Source organism: Muntiacus reevesi, chromosome 1 (assembly GCF_963930625.1).
Source record: "Muntiacus reevesi chromosome 1, mMunRee1.1, whole genome shotgun sequence".
NCBI classification, from domain to species: Eukaryota; Metazoa; Chordata; class Mammalia; order Artiodactyla; family Cervidae; genus Muntiacus; species Muntiacus reevesi.
Genome location: NC_089249.1, coordinates 238,372,967 through 238,391,567, shown reverse-complemented (window position 1 = coordinate 238,391,567; position 18,601 = coordinate 238,372,967). Strand labels below are relative to the sequence as shown.

The following is an 18,601-nucleotide window of genomic DNA, read 5'->3' as shown; positions in this document are numbered from 1 at the left end:
ACACTCCTCAGCAGCCCTCAGGACTGCAGGCTGACTCCAAGCCTTTGTAAACCACCCGGGATTATTAAACAAATCCTATAATTAGAAGCCAGGTTTCCTAAACGAAGTGAAAAATGTAACGTTACCCTTTGTTTGTTCACTGGATGCTCAACGCATGTCCCATGACCCAGAGGATCTGTGACTTTGGGTTTCCAAGAAGCCTTAATAAGGTAATGTTTATAAAGTTCTTAACTTTACAACTCCATCAGAGTACAACTCTGTGAAATGAGGTCAAGCTATAACTCCGAGATATCTGCCCCACTCCTTGCCCAGTGGTAGAGGATGTTGTTCCCTCATGTGATGTGTGGAAAGCCCCAAGATTGGGATTGAAGGAAGTGAGTTCTGGTCTCAGCTATGACTCTGAACTGCTGTGTGACATTGTATCGTCCCCCTTTCCTCTCTGGACTTGTGTTTACCCTTCTGTGAAAGAGTGGTCAAGGTGGGACCTTTTTCTTCTAAAAGTCTCTAGTCACTCTGACATTCGGCAGTTTGATTGCTGTGTTTCTCTACCATAGGGTTGTAACTTGAGCAAGGATTCTCCAGATTTTCTTCTCTTCTCTGGATTCCTCAACAGGACTTGGTAATGTACCTTAAACTGGATAAATTGGTTGGGGTTGGCAAGACACGTGGATGTATCCTTTTGTGCCTCAGCTTTGAACCCTTAAAGGTCTCTCTCATGAGATAAAGTACATTAAAAATAATGTGAAAATGACTTACATCATAAAAGAACTCTTCAAAGGAATTCAAACTGGTCAACATGAGGAACAGTGGAAAGAACCACTGTTCTGTCTGGAGCTGGTAGGCACTATTCAGTTAACAAAATTCCGTGGTAAAATTATATATAACTGACATTTATTGAGTTCTTTCTATGAACCAGACTCTGGGCCAAGGGTTTACATCCATCCTCTCAGTTAATCTCATACCAAATCTGCGAGATAGGTACTTTCTCATGATCCTCACTTTATAGATAAGAGACAGAACCTTAAAGAGATGGACTAATTTGCTTGAAGAAAATAAATGGTTGGAGCCAAGACTCTAGAACCTGTCATTGACCTTTGTAAATCCACTGCCTGTATACTTCTGATCCAATTACGGTGCTTGTAGAGGCAAGTATCATGATGAAACTTCCACCACACTGTGTTGCTGAGAGATTCTGATGAGCAGAACCCACTCAGGCAGCCTACATAGGACTTGTAGATGAGAACGGCGCCTTTCCTGGGCCAAGCCTTCAAGAGGTTTACTTCTCACTGCAGCGCAACTTGGCCCATCCTGACTGATACTGCTTGTCACAGGAAGAGGGAACAGCTTTATTCTTTGTATTCTCAAGAGCAAATTTGTCATCCGATGAAGAACAGGGGAGACAGACATTTTTAAAAGAAGTAGAGACTAATAAGAAACTGGGAACATCTGATAGGAGTATCACTGAGTCGCCAGCTAAATGACGCGTAAGGTCCCCTTGAGCCTGTGATTCTAAGAAATGGTCTAAAAAACAAGATTCATAAGTGATTCTGGAATGACAGGGTCAGAGCTGGCTCTGTGGTTGAGATAATAAGATAGAATGCAAAGGAATCCCAATATGGAAGACAAAAAATTATGGACATAGTTATGTGATTCCTTGACTGAAGAGCCAAAAGCAGTTTTTTCCAAGAGCACACAGTAGGGGGGTGGGGGGTAGGCTGGATGGAGAGCACGGTTAGCCTGACCTTTGAACTCTCTCCAGCGCTGACTCAGAAAACATATCCCTTGGGCACCGAGCCCTCTCTTCAGACACATTTCCCTCGAATGTAGGTTTGCCCGTAGAGCATAGCCAGGCTGTGTCAGAAATGATCTGGATGGCTTCTGGTGCCCTGTGCGCACTGCCTAACGACAGGGCGCCCACTTCTAACCACAGCCTACATACAATGCTCATTCCCTAACTGGGGCAAAGGTTAGGGTTGGGTGGGGGTCAGAAGTGGCTTTGGGAGCCCAGCCTTTCATCTCAAGCTCTGTCACCCTTTTACCTACTATATGAACATGGACAGCTTATTTCCCTTCCCTGGGCCTCAGTTTCAACTCCTGTGAAAATCTTTTTTTTTTCTTTTTATTCTTTTAATGTATGACCTCCTGTTAAATGTAGAAGTCTAGTTTCTGGTGTTTTCATAGCACAGTAGTGTGATTAAGCAGAGATCTTAGGGAAAAATCTGAATTCTCACTGTTCTGCCTACTTATGAGAGCTCCTGTGAAAATCTTACATTTACATAGGATTGATGCCAGGAATAAATAAAGTCACAGATATAAATGTGCTTTGTAAACTGTAGACTGTGACCAATATAAGAGGGGTATCACTAGCACAACTACTTGCAGCATCTGCCTGGGTCCTAGGGCTGGACCACCTCCGTCTCCCAGGGTCAGAAACCTTGAAACTGTCTTCTAACAGCAGAAGAGTGGATTGGGGCTTCTTTCCTGGGAACCAGACTTTGGAAATAGATTCCACGCTAGGCACTTCTTCCTCTTTCCCCACAAATACAGAATTTATGAGAACTGACCTTCCAATGGAAATTTGGCAAGATTTCACATTCTGGAGACATTGTACCTTCCTCCACATGCCCTGAGGGCTGAGGTCATGGGCTTCCCAGGAGATGTAGGAGTTCCCACGGATACAAGAGGTACAGGGGACTCAGAAGAGAGGGGCCCAGCAAGACCCTAAGTCACAGGCTTGTCCTCAAATGTTGATACCATCCTCTAAAAGAATATGAGCTCAGGAACTGTTTTAACTGTTCGCTGCTGTATACCCAGTGCCTAGAACAATGCCTGGTACATAGTTGGTACTCAGTATATATTCATTAAATGAAGGGAATAAACCCTTCTCAAGACTTCTTAAGGCTCTCCCTTGCTCCTACCTCGAAGGTCACAGCTCCTAGAAACTTACAGAGCCTCCTAGACGAGGTATGTAAACCACCACTTGGTATGTCTTCTCAATGTTGTCTCTCAAGAGGTTCAGACCACTGGGATAAGCTTCTGTTGGGAGGCCTGGGTTGAGTTCACTGCAGCTCTAAGAGCCTGCAAGTTTTGGAGGCTGTTTTCTGGTCAGGGGAAGCAGGGTGAGGATGAAAGCCTTGGCTGTGGCCATCAGGGCTCCTTGCTGAAGAGTGAAGGTGATGGATCTTGGAGTCTCTGCCTGTCCCCCAAGTGGTGCATAGTGAGTAGCCTTAGGGTTTCTCTCTTTTCTCAGCAGATCCTGCCCTGGTCACCGCGGAGCCCAGACTCTGGAGCCAGGCGCTTGAGAAGCACATATGAATGAGGTGTGTCCACGGCCTGCGAGAAGCTTCCGCCTGATGACTCTTCAAATCAATATTGAAACAAAACCCACACAGGCAAGACCCCATCCACAAATTTGCAGTCCTGCAAGTATACTCCAAAACCTGGGCAAAAAAAAAAAAAACCCACAGAACTATCTGAGCCAGTAGCTGAAGCCAATATGTAAGTCAGACTTTGGTGAGTACCATCCACTATTAGCTGTGTTGGGGGGAGCAGGTCTTTGAACCCAAGCTGCAAGGGAAGTGTCTTCCCTCCCAGGACTCCTCTCCCATAAGCAGCTGTGAGATACCACCGCCTTCTCAGCTCATCCCCCATAGTACAAGCTCCCTCCTCCTCTGGGGTCCAGGCTCTGGGGGTCTGAAGAGAACATTTCTCACCCTTTCCTGCTTCCCCTGGAGGATGGGGCTTCCCACCCAAAATAGGTGCAGACCCACCCAGCAAGAGGAGGGGCTGACAGTTTGTGGGGAGGAAATCAGAACTCTGGATTTTGTAAGTCCAGACGTCCTGTAAACTCTGACCAGAGTATAAACATCCCCTGGGACTGAGGGGAGGATATGCTGGTGGGCAGGGGGCCCGGCGCCTCCATCTGCCCTGAGGACAGGCTGTTTATCCCACATCCCTCACAGGCCCCCTTGGGCTCCTTCCTGTCTAGGTCTGGGCAAGTAGAGGCAGGCAGGATGGCCCTGCAGGGGGGCCTGAGGCCTCGGACGTCAGATTTGACCTCTCCCGGCTGGAAGGGAACTTATAAAACTCAGAGAGCCCAACACTCTCTTTTTCTTGAATTTCCCTCACAACTGGTCTTCTGACCTCCACTAAAACACCTCGGCTAATGGGGAGCTCACTCTTTCCCAGGGCAGTCCATGCTATTACTGGCACTCTGGCAGCTGAAAAGTTCTAGAAGAAAGTGATTCTAGAGTTTGGTGTGACCTGATTGAGCACAGCTAAGAATAATGTGTAGCATGGCCATTCACTGAACCCACACTGTGCCAGGTGCTTTATGTACATTTTCCCATTAAGTTTCCCCTCCTCTCAAGGAGGACACAGGCTCAGAAGAGTTAGGTTACTTGCCCGAGGTGACTCAGCTGTTTTGTGGTGGGGCTGGGATGCAGTTGCTATATTTCAAAGTGTATGCTTTAAATATTAATCTATTCTGGTTCTTCACGATCAAAAAGCAAAAATAGCACATATACCACAAAAACACCATACAACAAACACAGTCACACACAAACTAACCACATTACTATAAAAGCAACCCAAACTAGCCAAATCTTAAGTATCCATTGTATGCTGGGCAAGTCATAATTTTTATGATGAAGCCATTTTAACAACCTTATGAGGCAACTGAGACTCATTGAAGTTAGAAAAAAATGGATGTGGCACAGCAAGCTTCAGGCACCACTTCTGAAGTCTGAAATTGCCACTATACCCAATTGCGTGATAGGAGGGGACTGAAGTATAATGAAAGACGAAACCTTTATCACTGTTATTTTCAACAACAAAAGCTCTGAAAAGTGGGATGTGCAACCTCAGAGACAAATGATCGCCCTACAATGGAGGTGTCCAGCAAAGACGCTTTAAAAGGAGTTCTTACACTAGTAAGGGCTAACACAAGATATTCCCCAGTGTCAATCTGCAATCCAGAAACACAAACTTGACATTTTCAAGGCTGGATCCTGGGTGGAAGGGTGGCCACGGTCACCCAGTCCCAGAGAACAAGCCCACTCTTAGAGTCCTATCCCTCCTCCACTCATGTTTGCTTGACTGCCCCTGGAAACAGAGGCATTGGCTCCTGGCCTGGGCAGAGGGTCATGTGGACGTGGTGGGCCTTCTGCATATCCCAGTGGCCGCCCATTCACCCAGGCCTTGCCCTTTTTTGAGAACTGGGAGCTTTCTGGCTGGGTCTGTTCCCACCAACAGCGTTCCCGTCCAGGGAGCTTAAAATAGTGCCTCTTGGCTGGGGCCCTGAAGCGAGCAGTGAGGGAGGCATTTGTGCAAATATGGGCCTGGGAGAAGAACTCCTACCCCGAGAGGGTGGGGGATGGGGTGGGCAGCTCAGCAGGAGAGCCAAGACCTCCAGTGGAGGATGCGCCCTCTTGGCCACAGCCCCCTCCATCTTGCAGCAGAGGCGCCTGCTAGTCTCCTCCTGCCTTCTCTGACCTTACTGGGTCCACTTGGGCAAATCTCTACACTGAATCCCCACAGGCCTTCCTGGCTCAGCTGAGGCTCCAGGGTGAGCCCATGGGGAACAGGGACCTCTACATTCTTCTGCTGGTTCTATCCTTGTCCCCCTATCATAGTGCCCTTCCTACCCAGGAACATCCTAGGTAGCCACCTTTTTTAGAAGGAAGATTATGCATTTAGCTGCGCCAGGTCTTAGTTGTGGCACGTGGGATCTTTAGTCGCAGCATGTGGGATCTAGTTCCCGGGCTAGGAATCAAACCTAGGCCCCCTGCATTGGGAAGGCGAAGTCTTAGCCACTGGACCACCAGGGAGGTCTTCAGAAGCATGCTTTAGAAGGCCCAAGTCAAAACTTGTTTTAGCAATCACAGTGACAATTGCAGCTGCCACTGATTGAGGGCTTACTTTTGTTAGGTGCTCTGCTGAGGGTTATAACATGCATTATCTCGTTTGGTCCCCACCATCATCCACTGAGAGCCAAGTTACTATTATCTCTACTGTGCATAAGAAACTAAGTTCAGAGATGTCAAGTAACTTTCCTGAGGTCACACAGCTCTGAAGTGGCAGAGGCAGAATTAAAACTCAGGTCTGTCAACCTCTGGAGTCTGAACTCTGACCTCCTGGGCTGCATCTCCTCCTCTGGTTCTCCGCTGCTCTGGCCTCCCATGCTCATCCCAGCATTACCACCCTGTGTCACATATATATAGCTGTTTGGATTGAATGCATCAGGTATTTAGTGAATGCCTCCTATGAGCCAGGAATATTGCTGGGCGCCAGACCCACAGCTTGGAAACTCCTATATCCCTATGAGGACTCTGTTTGGGCTTGAATTCAGTGACTGCCCCAACATGCAGGATCTGGTTTGATGATGTCAAGGTGTGACTGAGGCAAGCATAGACCCTCCTCAATCACCAGCTGACCAGTTGAACATCCCTGCCTCCTTGCTGGCTGTGATGCCCGTCTCCTTCCTGCACAGCAGGAAACAGCATGCACAGGAATCAAATTTGCTTTCAATCCTCTGTGACTTTGAGCTCTCTGAGCCTCAGTTTCCCCATATGTAGATTTGGAATAAAATTAAGACCTCACCACAGGGTGGTTGGGAGGATTTAATAAAGCAGTGCACGTGGGACTCCCCTGGTGATCCAATGGTTAAGACTCCATGCTTCCAATGCAGAAGGCACAGGTTCAATCCCTGGTTGGCAGACTGAGATCCCATATGTTGAGCAGTGTGGCCAAAAGATTAAAAAACAAACCACCAACCACAAAAAACAATGCTCATGAAAGACTTATCACTGTACTAGGTGGTCTAAGTGGAGGAAGAAATGGCAACCTACTCCGGTATTCTTGCCTGGGAAATCCCATGGACAGAGGAGCCTGATGAGCTACTGTCCATGGGGTTGCAAGAGTTGGACACGACTGAGCAGATGAGCATGCATGCATGCAGGTAGTCTAAGTAAATAGAATTAAGCAGCAGCTATTATTACTTATTGTTTTCCTGAAGACTGCGTTGTTCTGATGCCAGAGGCCTAGGGCCTAACACATGGTAGGTGCTCCAAGTAAAGGCAGTCACTCACTCCCCTGCCCCCTCACTCCTGGCTGGTTGCGTGTCATGCAGTTCCTGCTCTGATGTGGAAGGTGTCCCAGGCACTGGTCCTCATCAACGCTAGGGTTGCTTGGGCGGCCATGGGCAGGCATAAGACTTTTACTTACCTACTTCCCTTGTTTTCATCCAGGGAAAAGGAGTGGCTGGCGTGAAAGTTCTGCCAGGGTTTGCCTGCTCCACGGGGACATCTGGCTTTCTGGTGGTGCCACCTGGTGGTGAGTACAGAACTGCTTCTAGCTGGGCGGCCTCCGAGGGACCTGGTGGCTCTGAGCACGACCATTTCCTGCCCCTTGCTTTCCAGCCCATGTAGCCCTTCCCTGATCCCCTGTATTGGTCACTGACTGTCAGAAAAGACCTAAGGGGTCTCTGTGGGGTCTCTGTTATCATGCCTCCTTCAGGCCTGGCTCTGACCTGCAGGGTAAGGTCCTTCAGTGGTTAGCCAGGGCTCATCCTCAGGATATCCTTCAGGTCTGATGACCTCTCAGTGGTTTCTAGAAACCAAGGTTGGAAGAACAGGCCTGCTTCCTGGCTTGAGCTGGCCCAGGAATGGGAAACCCAATGATGGTGACTGGGCCCATCCTTGACTCCTCACTGTACCTGCTTAAGTATCCACAGATCCCTCTCCCCTCTTTGGGGTCACCAGAGGGACTGGCCTGGCTTCTAGGTTCTCTGTCTTTTAAAAAAATATTTGAATTTATTTATTTGCCTGTGTTGGGTCTTAGTTGTGGCACGTGGGATCTTTAGTTGTAGCATGCAAACTCTTAGTTGCAGCATGTGGGATCTAGTTCCCTGACTAGAGATTGAATCCAGGCCCCCTGCTTAAGAATTAAGAGAATAAATTGTGCTTGAACCAGCCTTACCCAGCTTTGCACCAACATGCTGTGTGAGCTTGGGTAAGGCCTGTCCCTCCCTGGGCCTTGGTCTCCCTGTGGTAGAATGGTGATGGGGCAGGTGATAGGTGAGGAGCCCTGTAGTTCCCTGACTGGGGCCTTTGTAAGGTGCAGATTCCTGGGGCTGCCTCATTAGAACTCTGGGGCCAGGACCCTGGAACCTGTGTGAAGTTGGAAGCTGAGGCAGCCAAACCCTGTCTTTGGGAGATGGAAGCTCGCAGTGTGTGTTGCTGGCAGGGAAGAAGAGTGTGGTGGTTTCAGAGGTCTTGAGAAGCTGAGGAACCCCCTTGTAGCCCAATTCTCACCTTTTAATTTCTCCCTTTGTGTGGATGCAGGGAAGGGCCCCCCAGCTGCGCGTCTGTGGGACCCCAGCAGCAGCAGCAGCAGAAGGTCAGCAAGAAGGCTGCACAGGTTACAACCAGCTTGCCCCCATCCTTTGCCTCCTCATGCTGGCTGTTTCACACGTCCCAAGGACTGTGGTGTTGGGGCTGGGGCAGCCTGGGGTGGGACTGGGGGCCTTTGTTGCTTGAGGAGGTATTTTCAGAGTCCCCCTCCCTCTGGAGTTTCCAGCGATAGAATAGAGCCCTGTCTAGTATTTGACCAAATATGGTGGTATCTCTCATGAGCTCGAGCCTCAGCCAGCTTCTCAGTTATGCTGTGGAAACCTGCCCCGGACAGATTAATCTTGTGACATTCAGGAGCGCCTTGCACCCTGCGTTCTTCCCCTCGGCGATTCCTGTAAATGGCCAAGAGTGGCCCCAAACAGGACGGTGTAGTCCTGGAGCCTGTCCTCTGTCCTCTTCACACCCCTTTTCACCTTCTCCTCAGGGGAGCTTGCTTGCTCACATTCAACTGGGTTGTTCACTTGAGGGGAGAGACCCAGACCAGGTCCATCCAGCACATGATTCCTAGACAAGAAGACCCTGGGGTTACCTAAGCTCATGAAATTTTGGCCAGAGCCCGTGAGGGCCAAAGCTCTCAGCTAGGAGGGTGGACCCAAAGAGGTAGAAAGGAGAGTTGGCTGGGTCATGAGAACTGTGCTCGCTCTAATGCTGAATAGAGCAGCTAATGTTCCCAAGAACAATTACACTATTATTGTACAGTGATAGTCTTCATAATAAACAGCTATGTTTATTGAGCACATACTACATGCCAGGCACTGTGTCAGCTTTTTTAATGTGGCTTATTTCCCTTACTCCTAGTAACAACCCCTAGAGGTTGTTTTAGACACTGGGGAAATGAGACTCAGAAAGATTTCCAGGAGAAATTTCCAGGCCACCACTGATTCCTGGGCACGGCTCCCATTTTACAGAGAAGGAAACTGAGGCTGAGAGAGGATGGAAGTCTTAAGCAGCCACTCAGGGACAGGTCCTTGGAGTGGAGACCTTTTCTATGTGAGGGGGAGCATTGCATCCAGAAGGCTGGGACAACCGGCCATCAAGTCCTCATGGACCTCGTGAACTTGGCCCTCGTGAGGGCACACAGATTCAGAAACATGTTCGTAGCAGGCTGGAACTGTGCAGAAAATACGCCAAGAAAAGCAGCACGGGGGGTGGATAAAGCCCTGCCCGGAGACCAGGTATGAACCCCGGCTCTGGCATCCCTCACTCACTATATAATCCTAGACAAGTCCCTTCTTCACTCTGGCCTCAGTTTCCCTGCCTGGGAACTATGGGGGTGCTGAGGGCCTCTGAGCTCACCTGGGGCTGGCTGAGGCTGGAGTGCCTGAGGCTGTTTCCCTGGGAGATGGGGCCTGTGTCTTGCTCCTGGCTAGCGTGCTCCGAGAACATTTGCTGTTCTGACCAACGGACAGCCTGTCCCTCCTCCACCCTTGCCCCCTTGCCATCCCCCAAACTAACGAAGCTGATTGTCTTAGGTGGCCCTGTGGGTGCTGGCTGGGCGGCCGGCCGCAGGCCACAGGCGGAGGTGCCACCCGCCAGAGCCCCACCAGACACACAGGGCATTGTCCCTCAGTCAACAGCCCCTGGGCACCTCAGCCCGGCTCCTGGCCTGCCCCCACGCCCCTCACCGCCTGCCACTGCGCCAGGCCCGCCAGCTGGGAGCCCAAGGTTCCCAGGCGATGACGAGCCCACCCACCCACTCCCCCGGCAGCCCCCTGACGAGCTATAATTGCTGCGCTGAGTCCTGTTGCTGCCATTCTCGTGGCGGAGGCATCTGGGGTTTCAGGCGGGCAGCAGCTGCAGGCTGATTGCCTGGCTCGCGGGATGGACTGGCCGTACAACCTGGTACGTGGCGATTCCCCACCCCACCCCCACTCCTTTTTAGGGCCTGAGTGTTTCTTTACTTCTTCTCCATTGATTAATGGCCACCTCTGTTTGGCTTGGAATCTGCAGAGGCAAGTTCTCCCTCTGTCCTGTCCCCCAGGACGAGAGAGAAACAGAGACTGGTCTCAGAGCCTGCAGCTATGGCCAGCGACTCCGGCTCCTGAGCTGGGCGCAGCCCCACTGCACCAAGGCACTTTCAGGCCAAAGGCAACTGAGGAGATCTTGGCAATCTCAGTTATCGGGTTTTTCCAGAGTCTCTGTGTCCTGAGATCCAGGCTGTGTGACCTTGGGCAGGTCCTTCTGTTTCTCTGTTTCCCATCTCTAAAGGGATGAAGGGAGATGGGTTCTCTTCTGAATTTCTCTGAGTGGAGAGCCAGGGTTTAAGAATGCCATGTGAGAAGCTTAGGTGAGAAAGCCTATTGTTAGGGAGATGTCTTTCTGTACCAGCGACTTGAATCTGTCATGGGTTTGGTGCCAAGAAATGGTTCTACCAAGAGGGGCTCTGCTGAAACTTGTTTGCAAGGGTCAAGACTAGCTGGGTAGGCAGGAGAGATCAGCACGGGCCATGCAGGTGGTGGGGTGAGGGATCCAGGGCAGGTAGGAGCCTGGCTAGGCTCAGGGAGGAGATGAAGTCCCCTCTGGAGGCTTCTCCCTTCTGACCAGCCTTGGCTCCCATCCAAGTCCTGGCCCTCCTCTCCCAGCTTCCTGTGGAGTCTGCATTCTGCTGGGCACCCAGGTCCTCTCCCATGTGACTGAGAGGCTTTCCTGATGCTGCTTGTTGTGCAGGGAGAGGTGGGCAGAGCGGGTTGGGGTGGACAAGGGGTCAGGAAGGCAGATGGTTGGGGCGTGGAGGAGCAGAGAACCAGTGTCTTGGAGTTCATCAGGGGTCTCTGGCCATGACCTGCACACATCACCAACTTCATCTCCTGCGCTCACCTCCTGTCCACTCTATTTCAGTCCCACCGTTTCCTTTCAGCAAAGTTTTAAGCCACTGAAACTTCCTCTCACACGGTTCCCTCCCCCACCTCCATACCATTTTTAGGCTTCCTCTGCCTACATCTGCCCCTGTCTTATTCTTCAAACCTCACCAGAAATGCCCCCTTCTCCAGAAAGGCTTTGCAAGACCACCCCACTGCCACCAGGCTAAGCGGGTGGCCTGCTCATCTCTGACCACATGCTGTGTGGTCCCATCCTCACCCTGCTGCTAGCGAGACTTAGGTGCTTGTTTCTTGTTCACCATCTGTTTTCCTTGCCAGACTGCAAGCTACAGATGGGCAGGGGTGGTGACAGGCATTCATTCATTCAGCAAATGTTCACTGAATACCTAAGTGCCCAGTACTGTGCGGACATGGGGGACAAGGCAGCGTGTGGAAACAGATAGAGTGCTGGCTCTCACGGAGCTGGTGCTTAGTGGGGCCTGACTTGGGAAAGGATCACACGTACACTGGAGGACGGCAGTCATGAAGGAGGCATGGGGGTGCTGAGAGCCCAAGAAGGTCCACAGAGGCCTCCCTAAGGAAGTGACACTGGAGCCGAGACATGCGGGGTGGCTGCAGGAAGCAGCCTGTGCAAAGTCCTTGTGCGAGGAGAGGAAGGTTCGAGAGAAGGCCTGAGGCTGAAGCATGGATGCAAGAGGAAGCCAGGTGTGACTTGAGGAGGGAGAACACAGCAGAGGTCTGGCCTGGGGAGGGGATGTTAATAGGTTGGCATTCCAACCTATCATTGGACAGGTGTGGAGAACTGATCGGAAGGAGCCAGGGGGAGATGGGGAGATGTGGAGTACCAGATAGGAGGCTGCTGAGCTGTCCGGGAAACTGACAGGTTGGTGCAGGTAGAGAAGTGGATGGGTGGGGAGGTTTTTAAGAGGTGCAACAGGATTTAGTGATGAATGTGGCATGCACGTGTATCAATACAGGTGTGGTGGGCTGGTGGCACCAGGCCAGGGCTTGATAGTGTCTCCCCTAGAGGCCTTTCTTTTTCTCTCCTCCTTCCCTGTGCCTGAGTCTTGGCCTAGACAGTGACCTGTCTCTCCCACCTTTGACCTTTGGCCTTCCTCCCCAGCTGTTCCTTCTCACCATTTCCATCTTCCTGGGGCTGGGCCAGCCCAGGAACCCCAAAGGCAAGAGAAAGGGGCCAGGGCGGCCTGGGACCCTGGCCCCTGGGCCTCACCAGTTGCCGCTGGACCTGGTGTCCCGGGCAAAGCCCTATGCCCGCATGGAGGAATATGAGAGGAACCTGGCGGAGATGGTGGCCCAGCTGAGGAACAGCTCCGAGCCGGCCAGGAGGAAGTGCGAGGTCAACCTGCAGCTGTGGCTGTCCAACAAGAGGAGCCTGTCACCCTGGGGCTACAGGTAGGCCAGACCAGGCAGCCATGGGAAAGTTTTGTGTTGGGGGCTGAAGGGGATGCCCTGCCCACTCTCCTTGTCAAGAGTGAAGACCTTGGATTCAGAGGCTTAGGTTTGCATCCTGGCTCTGCCTTTTACTGGCTGTGTGGCCTTGGGCAAGTTGCTTAGCCTCTCTGAGCCTCAGATCCCTCAACTATAAGTGGAGGTGATAGTAGTATCTATTTCACGGACTTATTATGAAATGAGATATCTATGCCGGGCACTGGTGGTGTATTCTCCAAGTCTCCAGTGAAGGGCCTGAAAGGTCTTCCCCTAATGCCATGTCCTCCAGCTCGGAGTGCCTTGTACACACCTCTGCTTACAGAACTTTCAGGCAGTGCTGAGTTGGCTGTGTGCACATCCATCTCTCACGCTAGATGAGACCATCCCAGTGCCTGTATCAGAATCATCTAAGGATTCTCACGTCCCATCCAATCAAAATCTCCAGGGATGAGGCCCAGCAAGTAGCATTTTCTACATCTCCACATGGTTAGGATACACTGCTGGGCTTGGAATCAAGACCTGCTGCCCCTAGGGGACAGCAGTGGTGTCTTACCATGGTTGTAGCTCCACTTCCCAGCACAGCACCTGGCACACAGAAGGGGCCACGTGTATACGTGTTGGTTAACTAATAAAGAAAAGGACTGACCTGGAGGGGTCCTCACTCATGAACCCAGGCCAAAGATTTTTAGCCACACAATTTATATCTCGAGACTCTAGAATGTTCATAGAACTTTCTGTGACAGTGTAAAGTTCAGTGTGGTAGCCACTAGCCTCATGTGCCTCCTGAGCACTTAGAATGTGGCTAGTATCACTGAGGAGCTAGTTTGGATTATCTTAAGCTCGAACAGCCCCATGTTGCTAGTGGCTCCCATACCTGGAATGTGGCAACTGAAAGGGTCTGTAAAGACCCTCTGAAGCCGGGCTTCTACTTTGCTGTGCCCTTGACCTTCTTGGGGATCTTATGAGTACGTAGGCTCTGATTCAGGAGGTCTAGGGTAGGGGGAGATTCTGCATTTCTAACCAGCACCCGGGCAATGCTGATACTGCGGGCCCACAAGTCCACTGCCTGTCCTCCACATGGCACATGCTTGCTATGCAGTAGAAACCTGGGCTAGGAAAGGCAGCGGCGTGGTGGTGGGTGCTGGTTCATTCTTCCCGTGATCGTCCTTCTTTCTGCCCTGCGTTCTCTCCTGCCTTCCCACAGCATCAACCATGACCCCAGCCGTATTCCTGCAGACCTGCCAGAGGCGCGGTGCTTGTGTCTGGGCTGCGTGAACCCCTTCACCATGCAGGAGGACCGCAGCATGGTGAGCGTGCCCGTGTTCAGCCAGGTGCCTGTGCGTCGCCGCCTCTGCCCTCTGCCGCCACGCACCGGGCCCTGCCGCCAGCGCGCGGTCATGGAGACCATCGCCGTGGGCTGCACCTGCATCTTCTGAGACAGCCCTCCCCGCACCCCCTTGCCGAGCAAGGCGATGAAAAGTAAAGGCTGTCTTTTGTAAAGCAAGACCTTGGGTTTGCTCCTTGTGGCTCTGAAGCCAAAACTGGGTGGGAGGTAGATTTCGATCAACATGGAGGAAGATTTTCCATCACCCAGAGTTCTTCAACACTGAGATGGGTTATTACAAAAACTGTACATTCATTTTTACCATTTAAATGTTAGTCGCTCAGTCGGGTCCAACTCTTTGCAACCCCTTGGACTGTATCCTGCCAGGCTCCTCCGTCCTTGGAATTCTCCAGGCAAGAATACTAGAGTAGGTTGCCATTCCCTTCTCCAGGGGACCTTTCTGACCCAGGGATTGAACCTGGGTCTCCTACATTACAGGCAGATTCTTTACCATTTGAGTCACCTAGGAAGTCCTTTCTACCATTTAGGACAGTCAGATACTTTCTTTACATTTATAAGCCTTTATTTCAGTCACGTTTTTAGAGCTTTGTTAGTAGAAACCTATCTAGGAGTGAACAAGGGCTGATTCTCCCTGGTGAAGTCAAGGGTCACTGCAAACAAGCCCTTGCGGGGGGGGGGGGGGGTGGGGGGTGGGGGGAGTGTGCCTCTGAGGGTGGGGAGGGGGGCTGGGGGAGGGGCCTGAGACTTTGTGTTTCTAATCCAGTGGTTCCCAAGTGATACTGATGCTGCTGGTTTGGGGACCACATTTTGAGTACTGCTCACTTATACCAAGACCTTTTGCTGATCAAAAATGCAGTGTGGGGACTTCCCTGGCAGTCCAGTGGTTAAACTCTACCTTGCAATGCAGGGGGTATGGATTTGATCCCTGGTTGGAGAGTTAAGATCCCACATGCCATGGGATACAGTCAAAAGTTTTTTTTTTTTTTAAAAAAAAAAAAGCCTGTATGGACTGATTTGTCCTAAAGCTCCTGCTGACTTCTAACCCCCGGACACTAATCCCTCCCCCCACTCCACCCATTAGACCCTTGCAATCCAATCCTCCTGTGCCCTCCTAGCCCCTGCAGCAAATCCTAAATCAGCTGTTCTAGGGGCTAAAAATACCTTCCCTCTCTGAAGACAGCTGAGGAGCTCAGGCGGTGTTTTCTGAAGGTAAGAATAGCTGGCACTTTAGAGTTAATTTCCAGAAGACGGCCAACCGTCAGTGTAGAATACTTGGCTGCTCAAACTTCAGCGCCTAAAGCAGCCTTCGTTCTGAATGTTTTCAGGGTCTAATTCATGAAAGGGCAGTGGTTAGGTATGTGCCTGTCTGGGCTGGCAAGTAACTTACCATTTTTGGTATTGTTCTAGAGTGGATACTGGTTAAAATTACCCTAGGAAGCTTCGGCCTGGTTCCAGACACATGGAAAATAGACTTCACGTGCCAGCGCGTGCTGATGCCTTCAGCAGCCGCTTCTCCTCCCTGGGGCGTGGCTCTTCCCTGTGGCCCCTGCAGTCTGCTCTCCAGGCCTTAAGACTTCAGCAGCACACAAGGGCCTCCAAGGCCTTTTTGTGGGGTAAGGGCCTGGGAGCCCCTCTGGGTACCCAGGGCATAGGGATTGGGTGAGGAAACTTCCAATGTGGGTGGGACTGCCTGTCCTCCTCCTATGAGAATATCAGACACACCAATGAATGCTCGTTAATTTTATATGGATGTTGCCTTTTTGTTTTTCTGGGCTTCAGTTTTCTCAACTGTGAAGCAAGCAGTGGGATTTAGGGATCTCCAGGGTCTTCTTTGGTTTTACCATTCTGTGACTTAGGAGCCTGGCCTCATGAGCTTGGGCTGACGGTTGGCCTTTCCCAGTTCCCTGGTTTAAAGGCAGCGATGGGGAGTTCAGGATCTTCGGAGAGCCAGGTCTACACTTTCCCCACCTTTGTGTGTTCTACGTGGGTTTCCTGTTTTCCACTGTCTGATGAGAAACTCCCCTTCCACAGGAACAGAGGCCTCATCTAACTCCTTCAGAGCTCCATCTCCAACACTGTGCAAAATAGAGGTGCAGGGCTTGGTGAATGAATGCATGCACTCATGCACAGATGGAGAAGGAAATGACAGTCCACTCCAGTACTCTTGCCTAGAGAATCCTGTGAAGAGAGGAGCCTGGTGGGCTGCTGTCTATAGGGTTGCACAGAGTCGGACATGACTAAAGTGACTTAGCATACATGCATGCATTGGAGAAGGAAATGGCAACCCACTCCAGTATTCTTGCCTGGAGAATCCCAGGGACAAAGGAGCCTGGTGGGCTGTCGTCTATGGGATCGCACAGAGTCGGACACGACTGAAGCGACTTAGCAGCAGTAGCAGCAGCATGCACAGAAGCCTCTAGGGGGAACCCACAATCTGCCCTTTGCTCCTGTTGCTTCTTCAAGGTGGGTCAGTAGCAGGGCATTCCTCTCTCCCTCACTGTTCCTCCCCTACCCCAAATTCTACCCTCTAACCACTCGCTCCCCACAAGGTGCTGAGATTTTGCTTGGGTTACCTGCTCTAAGGGTGGAGTCTAGGGGGAAAGTTTTACACATCTACTACTTGTTGGAAAAGACCGATGCTGGGAAAGATTGAAGGCAGGTGGAGAAGGGGGTTGACAGAGGATGAGATGGGTAGATTGCATCACTGACTCAGTCGACATGCGTTTGAGCAAACTCTGGGAGATGGTGAAGGACAGGGAAGCCTGGTGTGCTGCGGTCCATGGGGCTGCAAAGAGTCTGTCACAACTGAGCGACTGAATAACAATGTTGCACCCAGGACTACTGAGGTGGTGTGACCTCTTTCCTGTTTCATTTGGCAGGTTGTAGGGATCTGTCTTTGCAAATGCTGTCTTCTCCCAGAGAACTGTGGACCCATGGGGGCCTCTTTCCTGGACTAAGAAGGCTACCGTAGGCTCTGAGGCCAAGGCTTCCTGCTGGTTTCCTCACTCCCTTCTGCTGCTTTCAGGAATCTCTGGCTTTTCCTTATAGGCAAAGAGGTAGTGGGATCCAGCTGTCAGGTTTGGGCTTGTGGAAGCAGGCAGAGTAGGCATCTTGGTCTGTTTTTGTTCTGAGCTGTTCAGGCCTGCCTACCCAGACAGAGGAAGTTTCTGAGGACCAGCAAGCCCGCTGCAGTCAGGCTGAGGATCAAGTGTATCTGCCCTGGTTGGCCTTTTCTGTGCATACACCCTGAGGGATGCGAGGGGTTTTAAGGACAAGTCTGGTATTGGCCTTGGTCCTCCAGCCCCAGTACCAGTGATCATCAGTTACACCATGCTTATTTCAAACACAAGCCTTGACAAGAAATCATTGCATGTAGATTTCACTGGAGCTGAGAGGAGGGGGAGGGAACAGCCCCATCCTGCATCTGGTTGACCTCTCCCCAGCACCCTTTCCACCCCTCTGATCTTATAGTCTGGAGATCACCTCTTCCTCAGGGCTGTTCTAAGCTGATTAGTTTAATCTCATCCCTTGTGTCCCAGGTACTGGTCCAGTAGCTAAATCCTAAGCCACCTGCACGTGGTGTTCATGTGACCACAGGAATTGGTTCAGTAAGGGCCCAGTAGGCCCAGAGCCCAGACTCTGCTTCAGGGGTCATGAGAGAAGACCCTCTGACCCTGGGAGCTGTTGGCGGCCATCTCTGTCCACGAAAGAAGTGATGACGCTGGCATTGCACCACACTCAATGCCTGCCCTGTGCCTGGACTTTAATAAGACCCTTTTATTGCTTAGGCTAGTTTGGGTTTGTTTTTTTACTACTGCCACAACCAAAAAGTATTCTTACTGATGTGCGTCGGCTTCCTATTTCCTATAATGACCAATGAGTGCATGCTATGTGCAATTCAGTCACCATCTCTTTCACTACCATCACTTTCGCATAGTAAAAGCAACTTCAGACAGATTTGGGCCTCTGCCACCTTGAAGGGTATTTTGTCCTATACTGAATTCAGTTAACTTTTAAGGAGAAGCTCTGGATTTAAATTCTATGAATTCGTCAAGAGACTGGGCAAATTCGTTCCTCACTATGGGCTTTTATCTCCATCTCTACGAAAAGAGGGAAGTTAGCTGGATGATCTCTGGGACTCTTCCTATTAGGAATTTACAATGCCAATGTCATTTGGCAGCATGGTATCCGAGGATGTGGGCCCTCCTCGGAACCAGGTTTAGCTGGTTTGAATAGGAGGTGGGCATCCAGTCTCCAACAAACTTCATCACACCACCATCTTTCCTCCCTTTTCTTTTCTGGGTAGATGTTTGGGGGTGAGGCACAACTGCCTTCTACCAGCTGGGAACTTGTCTTCTCATAAGACAAGTCTCTTAATGGACAGAATGGTCATTTCTTCTAGTTGCCAAGGAAAAAAGTGTTCTTCTTTTTATGGCCTGGTATATTTCCCTTTTCCCACTGGTTGCAAGGAGGCTCAGAGCTAGGTTCCCAGCTCTGCTGGGGTAACCATTTCTTCCTTGTATCCTTCCAGGCATCTCCTCCAATATGCAGTGTTGTTTAAAGACCTGGGTGGTGTC

At 50.9% G+C, this 18,601-nt stretch overlaps 1 protein-coding gene across 3 annotated transcripts; it reads left to right on the top strand.

The window, feature by feature from the left end:
- The first annotated feature begins 388 nt into the window (after positions 1–388).
- IL17B (interleukin 17B) lies at positions 389–14,156 on the top strand. Of its 3 annotated transcripts, none has more exons than XM_065918874.1 (7): positions 389–478; positions 555–619; positions 3,254–3,513; positions 7,248–7,332; positions 9,320–9,586; positions 12,354–12,643; positions 13,884–14,156. In XM_065918874.1, the coding sequence occupies exons 5-7, from the start codon at positions 9,455–9,457 to the stop codon at positions 14,113–14,115; spliced, it is 654 nt and encodes a 217-aa protein (XP_065774946.1). In that variant the 5' UTR covers positions 389–478; positions 555–619; positions 3,254–3,513; positions 7,248–7,332; positions 9,320–9,454; the 3' UTR covers positions 14,116–14,156. The 3 variants fall into 3 exon arrangements, with proteins under 3 accessions (XP_065774946.1, XP_065774947.1, XP_065774948.1); XM_065918875.1 differs by having other exon boundaries at positions 3,251–3,513; XM_065918876.1 differs by lacking the exons at positions 389–478; positions 555–619; positions 3,254–3,513; positions 7,248–7,332; positions 9,320–9,586 and adding an exon at positions 10,130–10,253.
- Positions 14,157–18,601: the final 4,445 nt, after the last annotated feature.

Bases quoted from the DNA above. Each gene is read 5' to 3' on its own strand.
- IL17B (XM_065918874.1), top strand. From the start codon at position 9,455: ATGGACCTCGTGAACTTGGCCCTCGTGAGGGCACACAGATTCAGAAAC. The intron at 9,587-12,353 runs GTATGAACCCCG...CTTCCTCCCCAG, and splicing joins AAGCCCTGCCCGGAGACCAG to CTGTTCCTTCTCACCATTTC. The intron at 12,644-13,883 runs GTAGGCCAGACC...GCCTTCCCACAG, and splicing joins CTGTCACCCTGGGGCTACAG to CATCAACCATGACCCCAGCC.